The sequence below is a fragment of the Dama dama genome, chromosome 26 (genome assembly GCF_033118175.1).
Source record: "Dama dama isolate Ldn47 chromosome 26, ASM3311817v1, whole genome shotgun sequence".
In the NCBI taxonomy this organism is placed as follows: Eukaryota; Metazoa; Chordata; class Mammalia; order Artiodactyla; family Cervidae; genus Dama; species Dama dama.
This window is the reverse complement of record NC_083706.1, coordinates 29,287,641-29,308,635: the sequence shown is the minus strand read 5'-3', so window position 1 is coordinate 29,308,635 and position 20,995 is coordinate 29,287,641. Positions and strand designations below refer to the sequence as shown.

The following is a 20,995-nucleotide window of genomic DNA, read 5'->3' as shown; positions in this document are numbered from 1 at the left end:
CTTGCCCATATTTTTAATCTTTAGTTTTTTAATCTTTTTAATTTTTATTGGAGTTTTTATATATTATGGATATTCCTTATCAGATATATGATTTGCAAATATTTCCTCTCATTCTTTAGGTTGCCTTCTTACTCTGTTGATTGTATCCTTTGATGCAGGTTTTAAGTTTGTAGTCCCATTTTTCTATTTTTTTGTTGTTGTTGCATGTGCTTTTGGTGTCCTATCCAAGAAATTATTACCAAATCCAATATTAGGACTCTCCCCACTTTTTTTTTTTTCCTGGGAATTTTATAGTTTGAAGTCTTAGCATTTAGGTTTTCTAAGCATTTTGAGTTCATTTTTATATATGGTATAAGGTATGTGGTGTAAGGTAAGGTTTCAACTACATTGTTTTGCATGTTGATATGTAGTTTTCCCAGCACTGTTTGTTGAATAGGCTATCTTTTCCCCATTACATGGTCTTGGCACTTTTGTCAAGGATTCTTTGACCATATACTCAAGGGTTTATTTTTGGTGGTCTATTCTGTCCCATTGGTCTGTAAGTCTGTTTTTATGCCAGTACCATATTGTTTTGATTATCATTGCTTTGTAATATGTTCTAAAACCAGAAAGTGTGACTTCCAACTTTGTTCTTTTATTTGACTGTTTTGTCTATTCAGGGTCCCTTGAGATTCTACATGAATTTAGGATGGAGTTTTCTATTTCTGCCAAAAAAAAAAAAAAAATGATGTGGCCTTTTGATAGAGAGTGTATTGATTCTATAGATTGCTTTGGGTAGTAGTGATATATTAGCAATAACGAGTCTTCCAGCCTATGAACATAAGAGGTTTTCCCATTTATGTTGCATCTTCTTTAATTTCTTTCAGCAGTTCCTTCTAGTTTTTACCATAGACATCTTCCATGCCCTAGGTTCAGTTTATTGCTACATAGTCTTTTTTTGATGATGTTGTAAATGGTATTGTTTTGCTAATTTTCTTTTAAATTTTATTTGGTTTATCCAAATTCAACTGACTGCTCTTGAGCACTTGAAATGCATTTATGAGACTGAAGTTAACATTAAATTTTAATTAATTTAGGTCCAAGTTCAAATAGCCAAATGTGGCTAGTAGCTACCATTTTATTCAGTGTAGATGCAGAATATTACTATCACCCCAATTCTTTTGTACAGTGCTACCTTGGAATATCTGTTTATATTGTCTCTCTTGTAGGTTATTTGTATTCTAAACCTAACTCTAACTGTAAAATTAAAGTCTTTGTCCTGCTGGTAAATTGTCCAGACCATTGACATGGGCAGCTTGCTGTGTGTGTGTTTCCACCTTAGTCTTGTGGAAAGTGTTAACAGGAAAGATTATTATACAAACCACTGGCTATTAACTCAGATCAGGATAAAAATTAGGAGCACCTTCACATGTGTGGAACTCAAATAAGTGATTGAGTCTAAGACCAACAGAAAGACATTTGGAAGACATTTGTGACTTTAACCACATTAAAATGTTTTAAGAAAGAGAAAAGCAATTCAACTACTTAACCCCAAGCTCCCTTGGGAAGGGAAGCATAACTGCCACCCTGTACACTTGCAAAGAGGGCTCCATATGGTGGCTACTGCTTCAGCTCCCCAAGGACTGCAGCTGTTCTCTGAGACTCTGCCTCCTGCCTTCTGGTACCAGAGATGGGGACAGAAAGCAGTCATGCAGCTGCAAGTGATACAGAGGGGGCACATGCCCTGTGAAGCTCTTTCCTGCCCCATCCTTCATTTGTTTTATTTAGAAATTCTGGGGAAACGTTGAGTATTATTTGACAGTGAGCTGTTTTCCCCCACCTATAGTCCAGGCCATCAGTTAGGATGCTACTAAGGAAAAGAGAAGCAGTTAGAAGAAATGCTAAAGGGAACAAGTTGGGGGGCAGGGGGGCGGTGGCGGGGGCATGGAGAAGGTAGGTGATGCTTAAGCCAGGCAGGAAGGAGAAAAAAGAATGTACCCTGAAGCTAGATGATGTTCTGTCTCTTCCCTAACACCCTCAGTCTGAGTTCCTGCAAGGATCCCACTGAGTGAGGGACTGCTAGACACCCACACAGGTGTCTCCAGCAAGCATTCATTGCCCTCGCAGAACACTGTCAGCTGTTTTAGACACTTGGAATGAGTCTCCTGCCGTGTTCCTTGTTTGGTTTTTGTTTTGGTTGACTTTATCAGAACACTTCTGGGTTTCCTTTTGCCCATTTCAGCCTAGGAAAGGTGTCATTTCTCTGGCTAATTCCTAGTATTCAGTCAGAGGAGGACTCATATTTCAGCCCACTGTCAGATTCACATTTCATCCCTAATGAAGAAGGCCAAAAATAGCTAAAATTCTTCACCTTGAGTCTGACTTTTCCTTCAAGGGCAAGAGGGTACTAGGTAAGGATAGACTTGTTTGTATAACATTAATATAAAGAAAAAATTAATGTCTGATGTAGCAGACATGAAAATTAAAAAAAAAAAGACTGAGCGGTAGTGTGTTCCAAGGTGAAAAAAAGAAAAATGCTAAAGAATTAAAAGAGACAAAGGTAGGGACGATAAGCTGGAAGTGACCTTTATTTTGACACTTGTGTGGGCTAAACCAAACTATGAGAGATTTTGGTCCAGGCAGTTTTAGATGGAAAGCATAGGTTCTCTCTAAAAGTGTGTTTTTGCTTTGTTTTTTTTACAAATACACATCCAGATCACACTCCCAGAACCTTCTTATTAGTGTCAGATTTTGTTGATTCAATTATAAGGTTCAGTTTTAACCTAATAAAGGCCTTTTGTTGGGGTGGAATGGATATACATGGCAAAGGCTGGAAATTTTCCAAGTCATTCAGTGGATTACAGCTTCACTGTTGAATACTATGAATGTGATTGTCCCGCTTGTGGAAAAATCTAATTATTGTGTTTTTCTGAACTTAGGGCTATAAAAGAGAGAGGGAGAGAGAAAATGTACCCTTCCACCTCACATCCGGTAGCCAAAGGTCTCTGTCTCCATCTCATCCCAAAGCCAGATCATCAGCTTCCTCCCGACTTTGGTAAGTGAAATATAAGAGCCTGGCAGTGTTGTTCCATGTTGGATAACTAGTAGTGTCTGTCCTCTGAAAAGAAACTGTTCTCCCCACACTGTTTAGCCTTCTCTTAGGGAGTAACATTTTTCCTCAGAGGAAAGAAAAAAGAAACCTGGAATGAGCCTCTAAAGCAAATACTCCTGTGTTCGCCATGTAAGAGACATGTTCACACAGCTAAATACCTTCATTTCTCTTGGTGTTGGTATTCCAAGACTCTTACATGGTAGAGATGTGGAGAAAGGTGGGTTCTGGCGAGCCTGTCCTCACGTTCCCTCTTCTCTTTGTCTGTTGCCCAGGCTCCCATCCAAGTCCTTTCCCCATCTGCCCGGCACCCCCAGACCAGCACCCTCCACGCCTCCTGGACCAGTCAAAGCTGCCCCTGCTCAGGTCCGGCCTCCCTCCCCCGGCAACATCCGCCCTGTCAAGAGAGAAGTCAGAGTGGAACCTGAGAGAAAAGACCCTGAGAAGGAGCCTCAGAAAGTTTCCAGTGAGCCCTCACTTAAGGGCAGAACACCTCTGGTGAAGGTAGAAGAGGCCACAGTTGAAGAGGCAACAGCAGTCGAAGCGGAGGCCGCCCCCGGTAGGAAGCCACTGACCGGCGGGGCCCTGGCGGCTGCTTGCACCTGTCTCCTGCACTGCTTTTCCTTGGCCCGTCCTCCTTCCTCTCTTCCTTTCTTCCTTCCCTCCCTTCTTTGCTTCCTTTTTGGGCACTTGGAAATTTTACCCTGAGACTAATTTGGGGACCTTTTCTTAAGTATAATTTTCTTACATATAAAGAAGGAATCATCCATCCAACAGCCTATTGTTAGAGCCACAGCATATTTGTTTCAGGTATGATTTAGGATTCCTTTCATTGGCTCAGTCCAATAATTTGACAAAATGTGGTATTCAGAGCACCTGCATCAGAATCATTTTATCTATTGCTGTGTAGCAAATTATCCCAAAGCTTTGTAGTTTATAACAACTGACAGTTACTGTATCATGCAGGGTCTTGGGAGAGGAATTTGAGAGCAGCTTAGCTGAGTTGTTAGAGGATGACTCACACGCAGGGCTGTCGGCAAGTGGCCGTCCTTTCCTGACACATGGACCTCGCCATAGGGTTATCTGATGGCCACACAGTCTGTCTGCTTGCTCTGTTGGTTTTCCCCAGCTGAGTGACCTGGGGGAAACACAAGAAGCCCACAGTATCTTTCATGCCTAATCTCAGAAATCTCACATACACAGAAGCCACGATTTCCGTCACACAGTTCATTAGAAGCAGGTCACTAGCTTCAAAGCACACTCAGTTGGAGGGGATTAGTCTCTACCTTTTAGAAGGAGGATTTTCAAAAAAAATTTATGGAAACATTTTTCAACCACATTTATGTTTCATGCTATAGAACCCTGCCCCTACCTCAGACCTGTTGATTCAGGATATGTTGTGGATCCATGGACTCTGATACTAAGCTCGTCTGACTCCTGCACAGGATTGCCAGATAAAACAGTGGCAGTTATCCTGTGTGGGGGCTTCCCTGGTAGCTCAGACAGTAAAGAATCTGCCTGCAATATGGGAGACCCAGGTTCGATCCCTGGGTTGGGAAGATCCCCTGGAGAAGGGAATGGCTACCCACTCCAGTATTCTTGCCTGGAGAACTCCATGGACAGAGGAGCCTTATGGACTATAGTCCATGGGGTTGCAAAGAGTCAGACATGACTGCGCAACTAACACTTCACTTATACTTCACATCCTACATGTACTGTAGTTTGAGGACCACTGGCTTATTAGCCTGTGTGACTGACAGAGGTCAGAACTTTTTCCAGAAGACCCCAGTGGATCTCATCTCTACCAGACTAACCAGATGCTGTCTAGAAGTTTAAAAATCACCTGGAGCTAGAAATTCAGTACATCTTGTTGAAAACTGTCTTCATCCAAAAGTTTTCTCTTTGAAACTTAATTTGAAGATAGAGGGTGAGGGCAGAGAAAGAATAGATGACTCAAGACAAATGATAATGTTGTTAAGGGAATGGGAGAGTCCAGTATCTGTTTACATGTAAAGTGGGAGAAGAGAAAGGCCAAAAAAATGTCCTGAGGGCAAAGAAAAAACTTGTGGGAGCAGGAGAAATGTAAGTCTTGAAAGGAGGGTCTGGAGTGGTCAGGTGCATATCACCATGGTGCCTGAGGTTGGGGGTTGGGAGGGTTCCCTGTGGCACAGGCCCTCTAGGTCCTTCCTCTGAATCCAGGTAAGGTCAGAGAACTGCTCTAGTCTCGCACGTTCGCATCAGGATTGGCAGTGAAGACCTGCTGTGTCTAAGGAGCATGGATGCCGGCTCATTCCTTCTAGGGCCTGGACACAATGCCAGGTGGACCAAAGGGATCTTTTTTTTTTTTTCCATTTATTTTAATTAGTTGGAAGGGATCTCTTGACTGTTGTCCTCCTAGCCTGAACCTGGGCTCGTAGTAGGGACACTGGCCATGGTCATGGAAAGGCTTTAGTCCTCTAATGATAAATAGTCACTTAAGGAATTTTGTTTTTTTTTTTTTTTTGTAACGTAATGAAAGGCAAATGGGAGCTCTCATCTTCTTTTTTGTTAGGGTTATAACTTCCTACAGAACCTAACATGAGGCTCTATATTCAGTACACGTTTGATATGTGTTGTTAACTGATTTAACTGTAAAAATAAGACTCAGTGACAGTGTCAGCTGTGGATGTCTCACTCGCACATGAAGCTTTTTGTTACCTGTTGCCCGGTTACAGATAGAATACGGTGAAACCCTGAGAACTCCGTAATAAACATTCCCTTTTCTTTGGTCATGATGAATTCTAGGCCTGGGGTCTGGGGGATGCTGGTTTTTGTTTTGTTCTTTGGCTTTTGTTTCCAGTTGGCTTTCTCCTTGTACCTGTTTGTGCAGCTGCTCCAGCGGCAGCCGCAGCCCCAGCTCCGGCCCCGGCCCCAGCCTCCGCCCCAGCCCCGCCCTCCACTCTGACTGCCAGTGCTTCTCCGAAAACCTCTGCGGGGACCACCGACCCAGAAGAGGCCACAAGGCTGCTGGCTGAGAAGAGGCGGCTGGCCCGAGAGCAGAGAGAGAAGGAGGAGAGGGAGAAGAGGGAGAAGGAAGAGCTCGAAAGGTAACGGAGGGACACTGCTCGGGACACCCTCGCGACACCCTGGATTAAGTCTCAGTCAGAAGTGGTAGTAGTGTTGAAGGTGAATCTAAATAAGTTGTTATAGAATTATTCTCACCTGCTGTTCCTCTGATGACTAAGCAACTTTTAAAGTCACATTTTCTTTTTTATAATGACAGTACAACAAAATTGATGGGAGAAAGGTTTGAAGAAAAAATCATCCATCATCTGACCAGATTTCAAAAAGTGTGTACATTTTGATTCACCCTTTCCAGTCTCTGAACAGCGTGTGGGTGTATACACATACCTATATACAGACACACATATTTTCATGATTGTAACCACCGTAGAGGTACAGTTGTACAGTCTGAGGTTTTCTTTTAATCCAACATCTCACTCATCTCCAGGTTTCCTCATTATCTTATTATTTTAAAGCTGTGTAATAGAAGTTCATCTTTTCTTCTTTCCAGATAGAATTCCTCTCATAGGGTAGCTGCTGGGAGATAAAACGCCCCATGACTGCCTGTCAGACAGCACGCCAGGGGCACTTTGCTTAGTTGGCCTCCTTCTGGAGCGAATAAGGCTAATGTTAACGTCAGGCGAGTTTATGCTCCCTGGTTCTTCTCTCGTCACACCAAAGATTTGGAGTGACGGACATTAAAGCCCTCGGCATGTCACAGCTCTCGGGTCTTGGACAGACCATGTTGTAGCTCTCAGGTCTCAAATGGACTGAGTTATAGCTCTTAGACAAATCAGTGTTACAGCTCTATTTTATTTAGATAAAGCAGGAAAATCCATCTTCGAGGCATGAGGGCATGTCGACTCAAAGACGCGAAGAGAAGAGCACCACAGCTTGGGGAAGGGAAGGGGGCAGGGGAGAGAGAGAGCCCCCGGATCTTCCTTTGTTCTATTTTCGCAGGCTTTTCCCTTCCTTGTCTTTTAGCCACCGCCATTTTGGACTCCTGTTTTCTAACTACCTAACATTAATATAATTGTTCTTCAATTATAAGCAGAACTGCTTCTCAGCAAAGTATGCTGGGCCACCATCTTGGACATGCCCTACCCTTGGTCCCAAAAGGGAGCTTACATGGTCCATCTTACCCCGTCCTGCCGCAGAACGTTATAGCTTTTATTTATTTACGGAGACTGGGAGGGGACTGTTAAATTCTTTACTAAAAAGTTAACATTATTGGATTAAACAAGTCTGAGCCTCTAAAGATAGTTATATTGCAGATCCTTAAAAACACAAGCTGCCCTCAGAATATGAGTGGTTCCATTTTGCTTCTGCTTCCCAGGAGGCAATAAGAGGTCGAGGAGAGAGAGTGGCCTCACATGTATCCAAGTGGAGGCTGTGGGAGACCTCCCAACAAACCGTCCTTGAGATAACCACAAGCTCCAGCCTCGCCAAGGAACTCCCCTCACGTTTCTTTGTCTGGGTTGGTCTTTTTTCCAGACAAAAGCGAGAAGAACTGGCCCTGAAGGTAGCTGAAGAGAGGAGCCGCCGAGAGGAGGAGGCCCGCCAGCTGGAAGCTGAGCTAGCCCGGGAGCGGGAAGAGCAGCTGCGGCGGCAGGAGGAGGAGCGGGCCCGGCGCGAGCGGGAGGAGATGGAGCGCATCCGGAAACAGGTAGCGGGGTCCGGCCCGGGCTGGGCAGCGGGTCGGCGGCGCAGCCCCGGCTCGGGACGGCGCGAGGGGCAGCGCAGAGGAGCGGAGCAAGCTGTCCAGCGTGTGGTGAGGACCGCCCTGAGCCTCCTGCGCGCCGTCCTAGTCCTTGCGTCCTGTGCCCCGGCATTTCGGGGCAGCGGGCAAAGCCAGCTTCTCCCTACGAAGCCGACGCCGACCTCTCATTTTCAGAAGGACGAAGAAGCTCGTGTTCGGGAAGAAGCAGAGAGGGTCCGGCAGGAGCGGGAGAAGCATTTCCAGAGAGAAGAGCAAGAGCGCCTGGAGAGGAAGAAGGTATTTGGGACACTCACTGTTCTGATTCTTCCTAGAATGAAGCAGGCTAGAGATCGAGAGACGGGCTCACCACCTTCAGAAAACAAATGTCTTGCCCATTCTAGGTTCTCTAAAATAGCTCAGTATTCTCCTCCAAAGAAGTCGGTCTTGGTGTTTCAGTCCTCACCAAAAACAGTCACTTCCTTCATGTGGCCTAAGCCAGTTCCAACGCTTTTGTGTGTGTACTGTGCCAAGTTGCTGGGTCCGACTCTTTGCGACCCTATGGACCGAAACCCTCCAGGCTCCTCTGCCCACAGGATTCTCCAGGCTGGAGTGGGTACCATTTCCTCCTCCAGGGGATCTTCCCAAATCAGGGACTGAACCTGTGTCTCTTATGTCTCCTGCATTGGCAGGCAGGTTCTTTACTATTAACTTCTTTTAATAACTCCAGTTAAGACAAAGACAGTGTTTTCCCAAAATAGTAGACATGTTTCAATGCTCTGCATTTGCTTAGTCAGTGAAATGTACCAGGCTAGTTTTCTTCCTTTATCGGATCTGTTTGTTCAGTTCTTCCTTTTCTTGTAGCGACTTGAGGAGATTATGAAAAGAACCAGAAGAACAGAAGCTTCAGATAAGGTATTCAGATGGCCATTTTTAAAACTATTCTTAATGGCTTTTTTTTTTTTTAACTTCTAATTTTAACATTAAAAAGTCTTTTTTTCTTGGCTAGAAAACTGTTGATCAGAGAAATGGAGATATAACCAAGGGAACTCCCTCTGGAGAAACAGGTATGTATTTCAGTGAACTCAATTCAAATGCAGAATTTTTGAATTGACTCTAGAGGTCAAGATAAGCATTGATTTAAAAATAAATGATTTTAAAAAGTATTGATTTAAAAATAAACTCATTCATTCACAGAAGCTTAGGTGTATCTCATCTAATCTACAAATAAATCCCCTTTACCTAAAAATCTCTAGCATTTCTAGATTTTTTCCCACATTTGGTTATACTCTAATGGAGTGTTTGATATCTTAAGTCATTTTACATCATATACTTCTTCGATATGTATATATTTTTGTGTCCATATCTGATATATATGCCTTTATAGGTATGTATAGTGGTGGATGGTTTAGTCACTAAGTCACATGCAACTCTTGTAACCCCATGGCCTATAACCCACCAGGCTCCTCTGTCATGGGATTTTCCAGGCAAAAATACTGGAGTGGGTTGCCATTTCTTTCTCCAGTATATACACAGATTAAAATTAATTTTCTTTGAATATACGGTTAAATATCACTTGGAGACCTGGACTTCCCCTTGGTCAGAAAGATCCCCTGGAGAAGGAAATAGCAACCCACTCCAGTAGTCTTACCTGGAGAATTCCATGGACAGAGGAGCCTTGTGGGCTACAGCCCATGGGGTCACAAAGAGTCGGACACGACTATAGGACTAACACTGTCACCATCTGCTAAAGGAACCTGTATTTATATTTACTATTAAGGACATTAAGCTTTTTGTACTTATACAGCAGTTCTCAGAAAAGGATTTAAATGTTATTTAAGTTCTGACTTCAGAAGACAGTTAAAATTTGAAAATTGTTGAAATTTCATTAGAAAATTGTTCATAAAAAAAAATTGTTTATATGCCATAGGCTTTGGCCAGAGATGATTAATTTCTTGGTGATTTTAAATCAAATTTGGTGTAAATAAAAATAAAACTTCCATGATTTTACAGAAGGGTGGTTGGTCAATAGTACATTATTCAGTTTTCTTCTTTCATCATCTGCAATGTCAATATGAAGAGAAAGGACCAGAGATATCTCAGTTTCTTTTGCTGTTTTTTTTTTGTTTTTTTTTAAGACAAATGAAGTGATTTACATGAAAGAACATTCTCTATAAACTCTAGGGATTTTCAAATGTGAAATTTGGGGTTTAGGGATTTGGTTTTACTTCAGTAGAGGCTTTCCTAGGTCCTTTAGGTCATGATCCCTTCTTAATGGTGTTTTCATGCTCTTTTTATTTTTAAATATTTGTTTGGCTGCACCAGGTCTTAGTTGTATTGGCAGGATCTTTAGTTGCAGTATTTGAATTCCCAGTTGCATCATGTGAGATCTCGTTCCCTGACCAGAAACTGAACCCAGGCCCCCTGCCTTGGGAGCATGGAGTCTCCCCGTCACTGGACCACCAGGGAAGTCCCCATGCTCTTTTAAAGATGCCCTAATTATATTTGTTTGGAAAACAGCCTTAATGGTTGCCTGTTAACCCCACTGTATTTTTAACAGGTTGTCTCCAGGAATGTTGTAATAGACGCAGGCTTGAAGCAGGTGTGGCACCCAGTGAGTGATCAGAATGCGCATTTTAGGGTGTGAATTGTACCCACTCAGGATTATTTGAGGAGCTGATGCTGTAGATTGTGCAGAGCCAAACAAACAGTTCCTAGTATTTTGTTTTTTTTTTCCCCAGTCTGTCTTCTTTCTGCTATTTCCCGATCAATTCTTTTGATATTCTTTTTTACCTCACTTCTGTAACAAACAATGGTGAGAGGCAAGGTGAAACTTGTCAGTCATCATACCTGTGTTTATCATCACTAATAATCAGTTTGATTTAATACTGCTAGAAAGAGGCCTGAGGATTCCATGTTCCTCTTCTCCCAGTCTCTCATGTGGTTGAGGGCTAAATGGTAGGCTAGGCCAGCAGGTGGAATTTGCAGACCTATCAGAAGTCTTTTCAGAAGCTATGTTACCAACTTTGCAAATTTTGACAGCTTTTAAGTAATCAATCTCTTCCTTGCTTCAGTTACTAAGTTCTGTGTACGTCTGGCAGTATTTTATTCAGTTTGTACTAGGCTGTGAAATAACACTTTGGAACTATTTTACTTATTCTCTGACATCAAGTTGAAACCATAAACTGCCACAGAGGTCCCTGAAATGATGATCTATGTAAGTTTTATAAGACTTTATATAAACCTGGCCCAGATTTTAAAGTCACTTATCAATACTGTTGGCTTACGCTAGACTCCAGCAGGGAGCACTGAATGACTAGGTAGCATGGTTAGGTACAATTCCCTGGCCCTCCGTGTGTGAAATCCACACCATTCTTAAATGTGACTGGAACTAAACTGAGTTTTACCAAATAGGGTAAAGCCACTTGTCACCACTTAGGGTGTCTCATGATTATTTGCTCCAAAGCCTTCAGTAATCATTTGTTCAGCATCAGCTTGGCCAAGTCAACATACTACTGTCTTCATCAATTGCTGTGATTTCAATATTACATATTTTGCCCAAAATCAATTGGGTACAGGCAAAAATAATAGCAGCCCTAGTTTCCACCCTTACAATGTTCCGTGCAGTGTTCTAAGTACATTTACTTCTCACAGTCACCTATGAGGTAGGCACTGTTATCCACGAGGAAACCAAGGCACAGCGCATTTACGGCTTGCCCAAGGTCACACAGCTGGTAAGTGGCAGAGCCAGGACATAAATCCAAGCATTCTGGCTGCTGGGCTTTGGGTTTGATGGTCGAGTAGTAGTAACCCTTTATCCTATCATCTTTGCTATGTCCCGCAGTATCCACACTTCCAAATATGACAAACTCTCCAGGATCAGAGGAACCAGAGGCCAGCACCCATGTGGTTACCTCTCACCAGTCAACAGTGACTGTGGACAGGTGAGTCAGACAACTGGGGCTTTTCTTAGCACTTAGAGCAAAGCATGACCGTTTTTGTCTAACCATCCCGCCCCCCCACCCTTGCCTCCGCCAAACCCCACCAGAATTTTCTGGGGCCAGACAGAATTTCAGAGTTTTAACATGCAGATTTATTATATTTAGGTTCATTATTTTGGTTAGAGGTAGTAATTTTGTAATCTGAGAAAAGGAAAATGTCTTTTCTTGAACTTGCTAAATATGATGGTGAGGTTTTTGTGTGGCTATTTAATCAAATTACAGGGAATAATTTGTTACTTTCCTTTATATATCTTTGGCATGATCCTAGACCATCTTCACACACTTTGATGATATATAACAGCTGTATTTTTACTATATATAATATTATAGTGAATCACAGGTTTGTTCCTTAGTAAAAGTAATTTAGATGACAATATTTCTTATGCCAATAGTAGGACTTCCTACGAGGAAACAAATGGTTGCTAACAATAGTTAAGGAGTGTGGGTTGACAGAAGATTGCCTTTCTCTTCCCTTGCATTTATATTGACAGGATTTTAACAGCGCTCCCTCAAACATGAAAAAAGTTCTGTCTCTAATGCCAGCTTTAGATACCATAAGAGAATTGAAGCTCCTCAAATTAATTTTCCTTTAATTGATAGAACAATATGTCTTAAGATCTAAGATCTTTCTTTTTCCCAGTTATATTGAGATGTGATTGACATATAGCACTGTGTAAGTTTAAGGTATATGGCATAATGGTTGCTATATATAAATTCTTAATCTAAAAACATATACCACATGTTCTGTAGTATTGGCAGCAATGAAAAACAAGTCATCCTAAGGCGTCATAGGGTATCTTTGTATATCTTTCTGGGACAGTAAACATTTTTTATTTTGCCCACTTACAATTCCAAAAAACCCCACAATTTTCTGAAGAGATACCTTAACAATAAGCTTTTTATTATGTTGAATAAATTTTCAAAATTATCTGATACATATTAAGTAATATTTCATTTTTAAATTAGTTTGATTTTCAAATAAAATATTCATTTCCAACTCCTATAAAAAGTACTGCAGAGAGTACCCCATTATTATAACAAGGAATAACTTTTTTAAGCCATTGATAATTCTCTCCAGGGAATAAAATTAGCTTATACATTAGCTGACTCTCTTCAGTGATAAAATCACCAAGTGATCAATCATTGTATAAGAACCTGAAACATATCTCGAAAAGTCTTGCATCCAGCTTCAACCTCGAATGTAAGCCAAAGAAAGGGAATTCAAAAGCTGGTTCTCATACCTTAAAGAGGATCCATAAACCCTAACCTCAGCAACTTGAGCTTCAGTTTTATAGTTTTTGCATATCACTGTGTCCTCTGAACATTTAATAATTGCTCATCCAAAGCATATGGTATGATTATTCCTCTGTTAACAAGACTGGGTGGAGTGTTTGGGTAGTAGTGGAAGGGGAAAATGAAGTCAGCTGTTGAGTCAAACCTGGGGTTGGTGTTGCCATTATAACTTGTCAGCACACGCAGGCCTGAAAGGTGACAGAGTTGACATTGTCAAGGAACAAGGGCTTTGAAGATGTATTCTTCTTTTGCCAAAACTTCTACTTAAAAATCTCTGTGGGATGAGAACCGAAACTCCCCCTGCTTACAGAAAGCCTACTCATATTGGGAAAGAATAGGATGGCAGGCATTTGGTGTGTGTGCATACATGCACATTCATGTAGACTGTGATGCCAAGTTCTCAGTTCCATGGTATGATAGTGAGAAAGCACCATGCCGTCATAGTCTGAATCTGTATAATAATTTTATGTTCTTGTCCACAACACTCTACAAATAATATTTTCACTGTACCCTGCAATGCCTTGTGATGCAGTTAGGTCAGGCATCTTTATTTTTCTCCTAAAAGAAGAGGTTTAATAGTTAACAAAAAATATACCAAAATATCCAAATCAGAAATGCTTTAGAATATGTTCCACGAAGTCAATATATCTCACTGACTGAGGAAAGTAAACTATATCCTCAGTACAGGGGCAGAGAAGCAAAGATTCCTCAAAAAAAAAAAAAAAAAAAAAAAGAGGAAGGGGGACAGTGGAAAGATTGGATGTATATTAGCTTCATTTTCACCATTTGGGAAGGAGATGGAAAAAAGACTAACTTGCTAAAGTTCAAGTTGCTGGCATTACTGACAGAGACCTGATTTTCTGATCTCTTCCATAGACCTGTCTATAGCTAAACATTCAGTTAATGATCAATGTATATTAAAAGTTAAAACATTCACAATTTTTGCCTCATTTTCCATTTGAAGACTAACTCTTGTCAAGCAGGGTCATTTTCTTATGAGCACTGAACAAATCATGAAGCTTGCAAATATGTTTACTGCTGCAGTCAGGTAAAATCAACAGTAAAATTAATCTAGCACCTGTTCAATGCACAGGCATTGTTTTTTCACATTGTAAAGCATAATAATGAACATATAACCTAAAAAGGGCTACTGATTTGGTTGTGCAGTGTGTAGAGGGATCAAAAAACCTAAAAGAAATTACAGGTAAAAACTTAAGGATTTCATGGCCAATTGAATGTATCTTAAAAATCCGAGATATTAAGCATGAATTGATAAGAATCGAGGTAGGGTCAGAGGAGAGTTAAGGGGCAAAGACGAGAAGGTTGGTCTAGAACAATTAACCTATACAATTATGTTCATGTTTTAGGAAGCTGGAGATAGCCAGAAAGAATTTGAATAGCCAGGCAGTGTACAAAATAGCATTATGAGAAAAACACAGGACCAGAAATCATGTAGCCAGTCTGGAATGCAGACTGTCTCTCAGTACTTGTGCAACTTGTGCAAATTATTCCCCTCACACCCAAGTTATAATCCCCTCATCCTTGAAGTTGAAGAAGGCAATGGCACCCCACTCCAGTACTCTTGCCTGGAAAATCCCGTGGACAGAGCAGCCTGGTAGGCTGCAGTCCATGGGGTCGCTAAGAGTCAGACATGAGCGACTTCACTTTCACTTTTCACTTTCTTGCATTGGAGAAGGAAATGGCAACCAACCCACTCCAGTGTTCTTGCCTGGAGAATCTCAGGGACGGGGGAGCCTGGTGGGCTGCCGTCTATGGGGTCGCACAGAGTCAGACACGACTGAAGCGACTTAGCAGCAGCAGCATCCTTGAAGTAAAGATCCTAATAAGGGCTATTTTTATCAGACAAAGGGATGTAAAATGCCTGCAGTAGAAATTGTTAAATGTATGTAGAATTATTGATAATGATCTATTCTAATTGATAAATTGTTCCATTTGATTATTTTTAAAAAATCTGTTTTTAAAGTATAAATATGTTGGAGCTCACCATTTTCATTAAAAAATGATGTCATTCTGATTTATTATAAAAGTTTTGGGTTGTCCTAAAACTGTTTTCCAGTTTTAATACTAACTCCTTTAATTTTGATTTTTCCAACTCCCTAGTACTCCCAGTTTGGAAAAACAACCAAGTGAAAATGGAATATCAGTTCAGAATGAAAATTTTGAAGAAATTATAAACTTACCCATTGGATCTAAACCGTCCAGACTAGATGTCACCAACAGTGAGAATCCAGATATTCCTTTGAATCCAATTTTGGCCTTTGACGATGAAGGGACACTTGGGCCCCTGCCTCAGGTAGATGGTGTTCAGACACAACAGACAGCAGGTAAGCTTGCCTCAAACTTCCTTCAGTAAACCTCAGAAGTAGGTGACAGCGAAGAGGGAAGGAGAAGGGAATGGCAACCCACCCCAGTATTCTTCCCTGAAGAATCCATGGACAGAGGAGCCTGGTGGGCTGTGGTCCATGGAATCTCGAAGAGCCAGCCATGACTGAATGACTAACGCTTAAGAGGGAGTGAACCTTCTGCTGTGAGACTTTGGCACGCTTTGTCCCTCAAGGGACCAAACATGCCTCATGGAAAAGACTGCATGGGTCATAGAAACTGAATTTTGAGTCGTGTTGGACAACTTCTAGGGCCCCTCCTTTCCTCCCACTCAGGGTAGAAATTCAGTCTGTAGCACCTGTGGGTATCTGTGCTCCCCTCACAGAGCAACATTCATTGCCCAGAGACACTGCTGGTCAGAACACGCTTCACAGTAAGACAAAAACTTAACCATAACTGAGTGGCCACTGAACCAAGTTCTGTCCACTGGAGACAAGGTTTGTTTGGTTTCTTTCCCATTTTTCTCAGTTCTAAAGATATTTGAAGACTGCCAACATGTGGCTCAGATGGTAAAGAATCCCCCTGCAATGCAGGAGACACAGATTCAGTCCCTGGGTTGGGAAGATCCCCTGGAGAAGGGAATGGCTACCCACTCCTGTTTTCTTGCCTGGAGAACTCCATGGACAGAGAAGCCTGGCGGACTGCAGTCGATAGGGTCACAAAAAATGGACACAACTGAGCAACTAACACAGTCACTTTTTTCACTTTAAGCATGTTCTCCTGTGATTTTTCTCTTGTTTGGCACAGCAACCTGGGATAATACATTATTGTCCTTTTTACGTGTAATGAGATAACAATTTAGAGAACAGGACCAGTATAGGAGTATACTGAGCCCAGGGGCCTTCCATTCCTAGTTGAGTGACTGCAGCTGTTGACTCTCTTAGACCCTCTGGGACTTACACTTAAGCCGAAGTCATTGTGCAAGAAGAACAATACCTTTACAGGACCCAGAGAAATAACAACATAAAAAATTGCCAGCTCAGTGCTCCTAGTGACTCAACAGCACAATCTCATCAGGCTTAAGAACAAATTGGATAATCCAGCTTCATCTCTTTTCAAACCTCCTCAAATTCTATCAACTTCTCTCTCTCCCAGCACCTCACTTTCACATATTGAACAGCACCAGGCAAATTCAGGATGTTTAGATGAGTTGATAAAGCATTACTTGTGGTCAAATTGTTTTGTATTAGATTGCAACAAATATTTTTAGATATAAATATATTAAATATATTAGATCTAACAAATATTTTCCAGTTTAAAACTGGTTGAAAAAGCCAACGTTGAACTTTTATGCAAAAGCTAGTCTTTTTTTCCTTCTCTAACTTTGGGCCTGTAACTTTGCTTTAGTGATCTACTTTTTTAGATTGTGAAAGGAAGAAGGTCCACTGTAAATGAAAGCTAGTAACACCTGACATTCTGTTAAATTAAGCCTTTGAGAACAATCTGATTACTTACGTGTTGATGGAAACACTCCTGGTACATCTTCCTACTTTGTCATGTAAGAGATTCACAGAGATGTAAGGAATGTTCAGATGACTTTGTTTCATTTGCCAGGTTTTAAATCACCGTTTGATTTAAAGGTGATTTAATGATTTACCTGTCATTTCATTTCCCACTCTTTTCTAGGAATGTAGTCCAGCATCTGCATTAGTAGGTGGTGTTAGGGGTTGTTTTTGTTCATGGCTACTTATCAACCATCATTTATTTCAGCTTCAACATATGACTGGAGCCTGAAGCATCAGGTACTGAGGATTGAAGACCAATGAATGTGAAGTTTCTAATCTCAAAGCAAAGTACAAATGACTTACACAGTTTGAAAAAGCAAATGATATACAGCCTAAGTTAAAGGAAGGACATGTGCTTTCCTATTAGTGGTAGAATTCACTTAGATAGAAGACCAGGGATCCTTATAAAATTGCCTGTTCTTATGTAAGACAGTGTATAAAAAGCATGGTAAAGTTTTAGGAACATATTGATATTACTGTAGTATTTTCTAAGACTTTAGGTAAATGTCATATTAATCTGTTCTTTCTTGTCTCCTAATATAGAAGTTATATGAGCATTTCTTCTGAAGAACCAAAGCAGAAATTTAAAAAGAATTTCTACAGTTAATGGAATTCCTTCCATGCTACAAAGGAGCATCTTCCCTTCCTCCAGTTTTCTAAAGATTTCTTGACCATCATTTTGAAAGATTTTATTAAAACTAGCTAAAGACAACAGACTGGAAAGTTTTTCTAATAATTTTCGCCAGTAGAGAAAAAAAAAATGCTCCTTGTTCTTCAGTACTTTAAAATGGCTTTTTCCAGTGTGCTCCTTCTTAGGAAATCAATATTTTTCTGCATTCTTTAAAAGATGAGACCATTTGGCTATCAAAAATGGGCTGAGTAGGCATGATTTTTCACATAGATATTTTGGTCTTTAAATGCTAACATGTAAAATTGACAAATTTTTACCTTTTACAATATAATACTTGAAAATATAAGTACCTCTTGGTTCCACAGGTAGAGTCAATAGGAGAGGTGTTTAAGCCTGTTTGTTAAAATATTATTGCAAAGAGCTCTATTTGTAGAGGCAGATTACCAGGTTCCTGTAAATGCAACTTGTACATGGACATTCTGCAAACCCTGCTGTCCCATTCTTCTTGCATCTTTTTGCTAAAGCATACTCGCGTTTTAAAATGTGAAAAAATTATTTTTTCTAGAGCAAGAAAATAATTTACTGTCCTCTTAAATAATGTATTTATAAAGTTTTTCAGAGAAACTAATCAAATAAATTAGAACAATGTAATAACATTGCAGATTTGATTTATGAGATGCATTCCTTATATTACCGTGAGAGAATGTTGCTGATAATTCAGGGCTATTTCTGAAGTCTGTTTATTGCTGCTGTCCCCAGTGATGGTGGGACTTGACTTTGCCTTACCGGATCTCAAATTATGTGCGAGGGAATAAAGATTTACTATTTCTTTAAATAAAAAAAAAAAAAAGAATTTGGTTTTGCTCGTTTAAGAGCAATGAAAAATATGATGGAATTGTTGACTGTGTTTGGCACCCAGGACACTGCAGGACACCTTCATGAAGGTCCTTGTTCTGTGTGACATCCATCAGCTTTCACCCTTCACTTCTGCTGCTGAGCTTGGCTATACAAACTTGCACTTTCATTTGATGATATAAATTCAATTTTATTTTATCATTTGAGAGACTGTTAGTAACTAAATACTGAAGGAGAGAAAACATTGAGGAAACACATGTTTTATTATGGAGTATTTTTAAAAACTGATAAACTTCTGCCACTAGAGTGTGCTTTTATTAAAAGAGGGGTTAGGGGCTGTTCATTTATTGGACTGTTTCCTTAAAATCCCAATGTACCATCTTTAGTAACAGCTGTAATTTGTTAAAAATATTAATTTGGGGGTTTTCCCTGTTCTCAGTTGTCCATGTACACATAGTCATATTAAAAGAAAATCTGTTCAAATTGGGTCGTTGTTGTTGTTTAGATTGACCTAGCATGAAAACACCAAATAAAATGTGTTTGACATAGTTTTACTTTTAAGTTTCTCATGTTATAACTGTACTTAGGTTGATTCTCGAGTTTTCCAATTGTTCTTCACTTAACCTCAACCATCTTCCTCTGAACAGGCATACAGAATAGGTTTCTTTAAAATTTAGAGCAGGAATTCAGTTTTTGCTAGGTTTTCCTTTTTTTATTTATATTTAACTTGCACAAAATCATTAGCAAACTGAAAGTCTCTAAGTAATCAAGTTTTAATTAGAAGTGATAGAAAATTGTTAATTCTTATTTTGTTAGCCACACTGCCTTTACAACAATTGGAATGCTTTCTCTCCAACAATTTGATTGCTTTCTCTCCAGCTCCTTTAGATCAGTACATATCTACTTCTGATCTTAAAGAGGTGCTCAGTAGGGACTACATTAAGGGAGGGTCTCAGGGATCCATGGCATGAAGGTGCATGGGCTTTTTGTTTCCACAAAAAGTGTGGTGTTTTTCCACACCATTGTGGTCTGTTTTAGTCACCAGTCACATGTTCATTTGATTGATAGCCACCAACCTTTACTGGACGGTAAGGCTATATGTTTCCTCTTGCATAACTTCACTGCTGCTGCTGCTAAGTCGCTTCAGTCGTGTCCGACTCTGTGTGACCCCATAGACGGCAGCCCACCAGGCTCCCCCGTCCCTGGGATTCTCCAGGCAAGAACACTGGAGTGGGGTGCCATTTCCTTCTCCAATGCATGAAAGTGAAAAGTGAAAGTGAAGTCGTTCAGTCATGTCCAACTCTTCACAACCCCATGGACTGCAGCCTGCCAGGCTCCTCCGTCCATGGGATTTTCCAGGTGAGAGTACTGGAGTGGGGTGCCATTGCTTTCTCTGGCATAACTTCACTACCTGGTGGTATATTCTAATAAAAGCAAATCTAAAACAGTTCTTTCACAAGAACAAACATTAATTCACAGAACGATCTTTGGAAAGCTTGAGGAAGTTCCTTCTCAAAACCATCAAGGTATCTGTGGGATTATGATTTGCCTCACAGCAGGTAGGAGCACAGTGATATTCTAAAGGCAGGATTAGGTAAGCTGATTGGATCAGGAAGCACAGTCCTAAATGGGTGGGTTAGGGGAAGGCGAACCCCCAGAACTCTACACCTACAGTACTAATTAAAAGTCCTGAGCTTGCAGGATCTGCCATATTCTTTTACCTCATGCGTATTCCCTCTCAGCCTTTCTAGACAACCACTGATCTTTCAAGCTCCATTCACTAATGAAAAGTTACTAACATCCTTTCTGCTGATTAACAGTGATACAGATTTAGATAGCAATGTTTAAAGCCACCAGATTGGGGTCTTTCAAATCGTATCTGTCCTACCCCCATGGTAAGATTAAACATATATAGCTTATATATACATGTATATATACTCTCGAGAGTCTCTTCAACAGCAAGAAGATCAAACCAGTCGATCTTAAAGGAAATCAATCCTAAATACTCATTGGAGGGACTGGTGCTGAAGCTCCAATACTCTGGCCACGTAATGTGAAGAGTTGACTCACTGGAAAAGACCCTGATGATTGAAAGCAAAAGGAGAAGAGGACAGCAGAAGAAGAGATGGTTGGATAGCATCACTGATTCAATGAACATGAACTTGAGCAAACTCCGGGAGATAATGAGGGATAGGGAGGCCTGGCATGCTATGTACGGTCCATGGAGTCACAAAGAGTTGGACACGACTTAACAACTGAAAAACAACATACACATGCATCACAAAGTATACGTTAAAGTGTTTTGAAGTAAATTATTGCATATTAACTAGAGGAAAAATGGCAACTCACTCCAGTATTCTTGCCTAGAGAATTCCATGGACAGAGGAGCCTGGCAGGCTACAGTCCATAGGGTCACAAAGAGTCACAGGCACCAATAAATGCAACCATCTTTTGCATTTTTTTTTTAACTAATGGAAATGA

At 40.7% G+C, this 20,995-nt stretch overlaps 1 protein-coding gene across 4 annotated transcripts in view; it reads left to right on the top strand.

Moving 5' to 3' along the window:
• The window catches only part of MAP7 (microtubule associated protein 7), a 175,755-nt gene extending 156,758 nt beyond the window's left edge, over positions 1–18,997 (top strand). For 3 of the 4 annotated variants that reach the window (XM_061129979.1, XM_061129975.1, XM_061129978.1), the window contains 10 exons: positions 2,919–3,034; positions 3,364–3,647; positions 5,958–6,174; positions 7,625–7,796; positions 8,025–8,126; positions 8,691–8,741; positions 8,836–8,893; positions 11,671–11,770; positions 15,242–15,465; positions 17,572–18,997. In XM_061129979.1, coding sequence (XP_060985962.1) covers positions 2,919–3,034; positions 3,364–3,647; positions 5,958–6,174; positions 7,625–7,796; positions 8,025–8,126; positions 8,691–8,741; positions 8,836–8,893; positions 11,671–11,770; positions 15,242–15,465; positions 17,572–17,582 — 1,335 coding nt within the window. In that variant the 3' untranslated portion in view covers positions 17,583–18,997. The remainder of the gene's footprint in view (positions 1–2,918; positions 3,035–3,363; positions 3,648–5,957; positions 6,175–7,624; positions 7,797–8,024; positions 8,127–8,690; positions 8,742–8,835; positions 8,894–11,670; positions 11,771–15,241; positions 15,466–17,571) is intronic. The other variant, XM_061129977.1, reaches the window with a different exon arrangement.
• Positions 18,998–20,995: the final 1,998 nt, after the last annotated feature.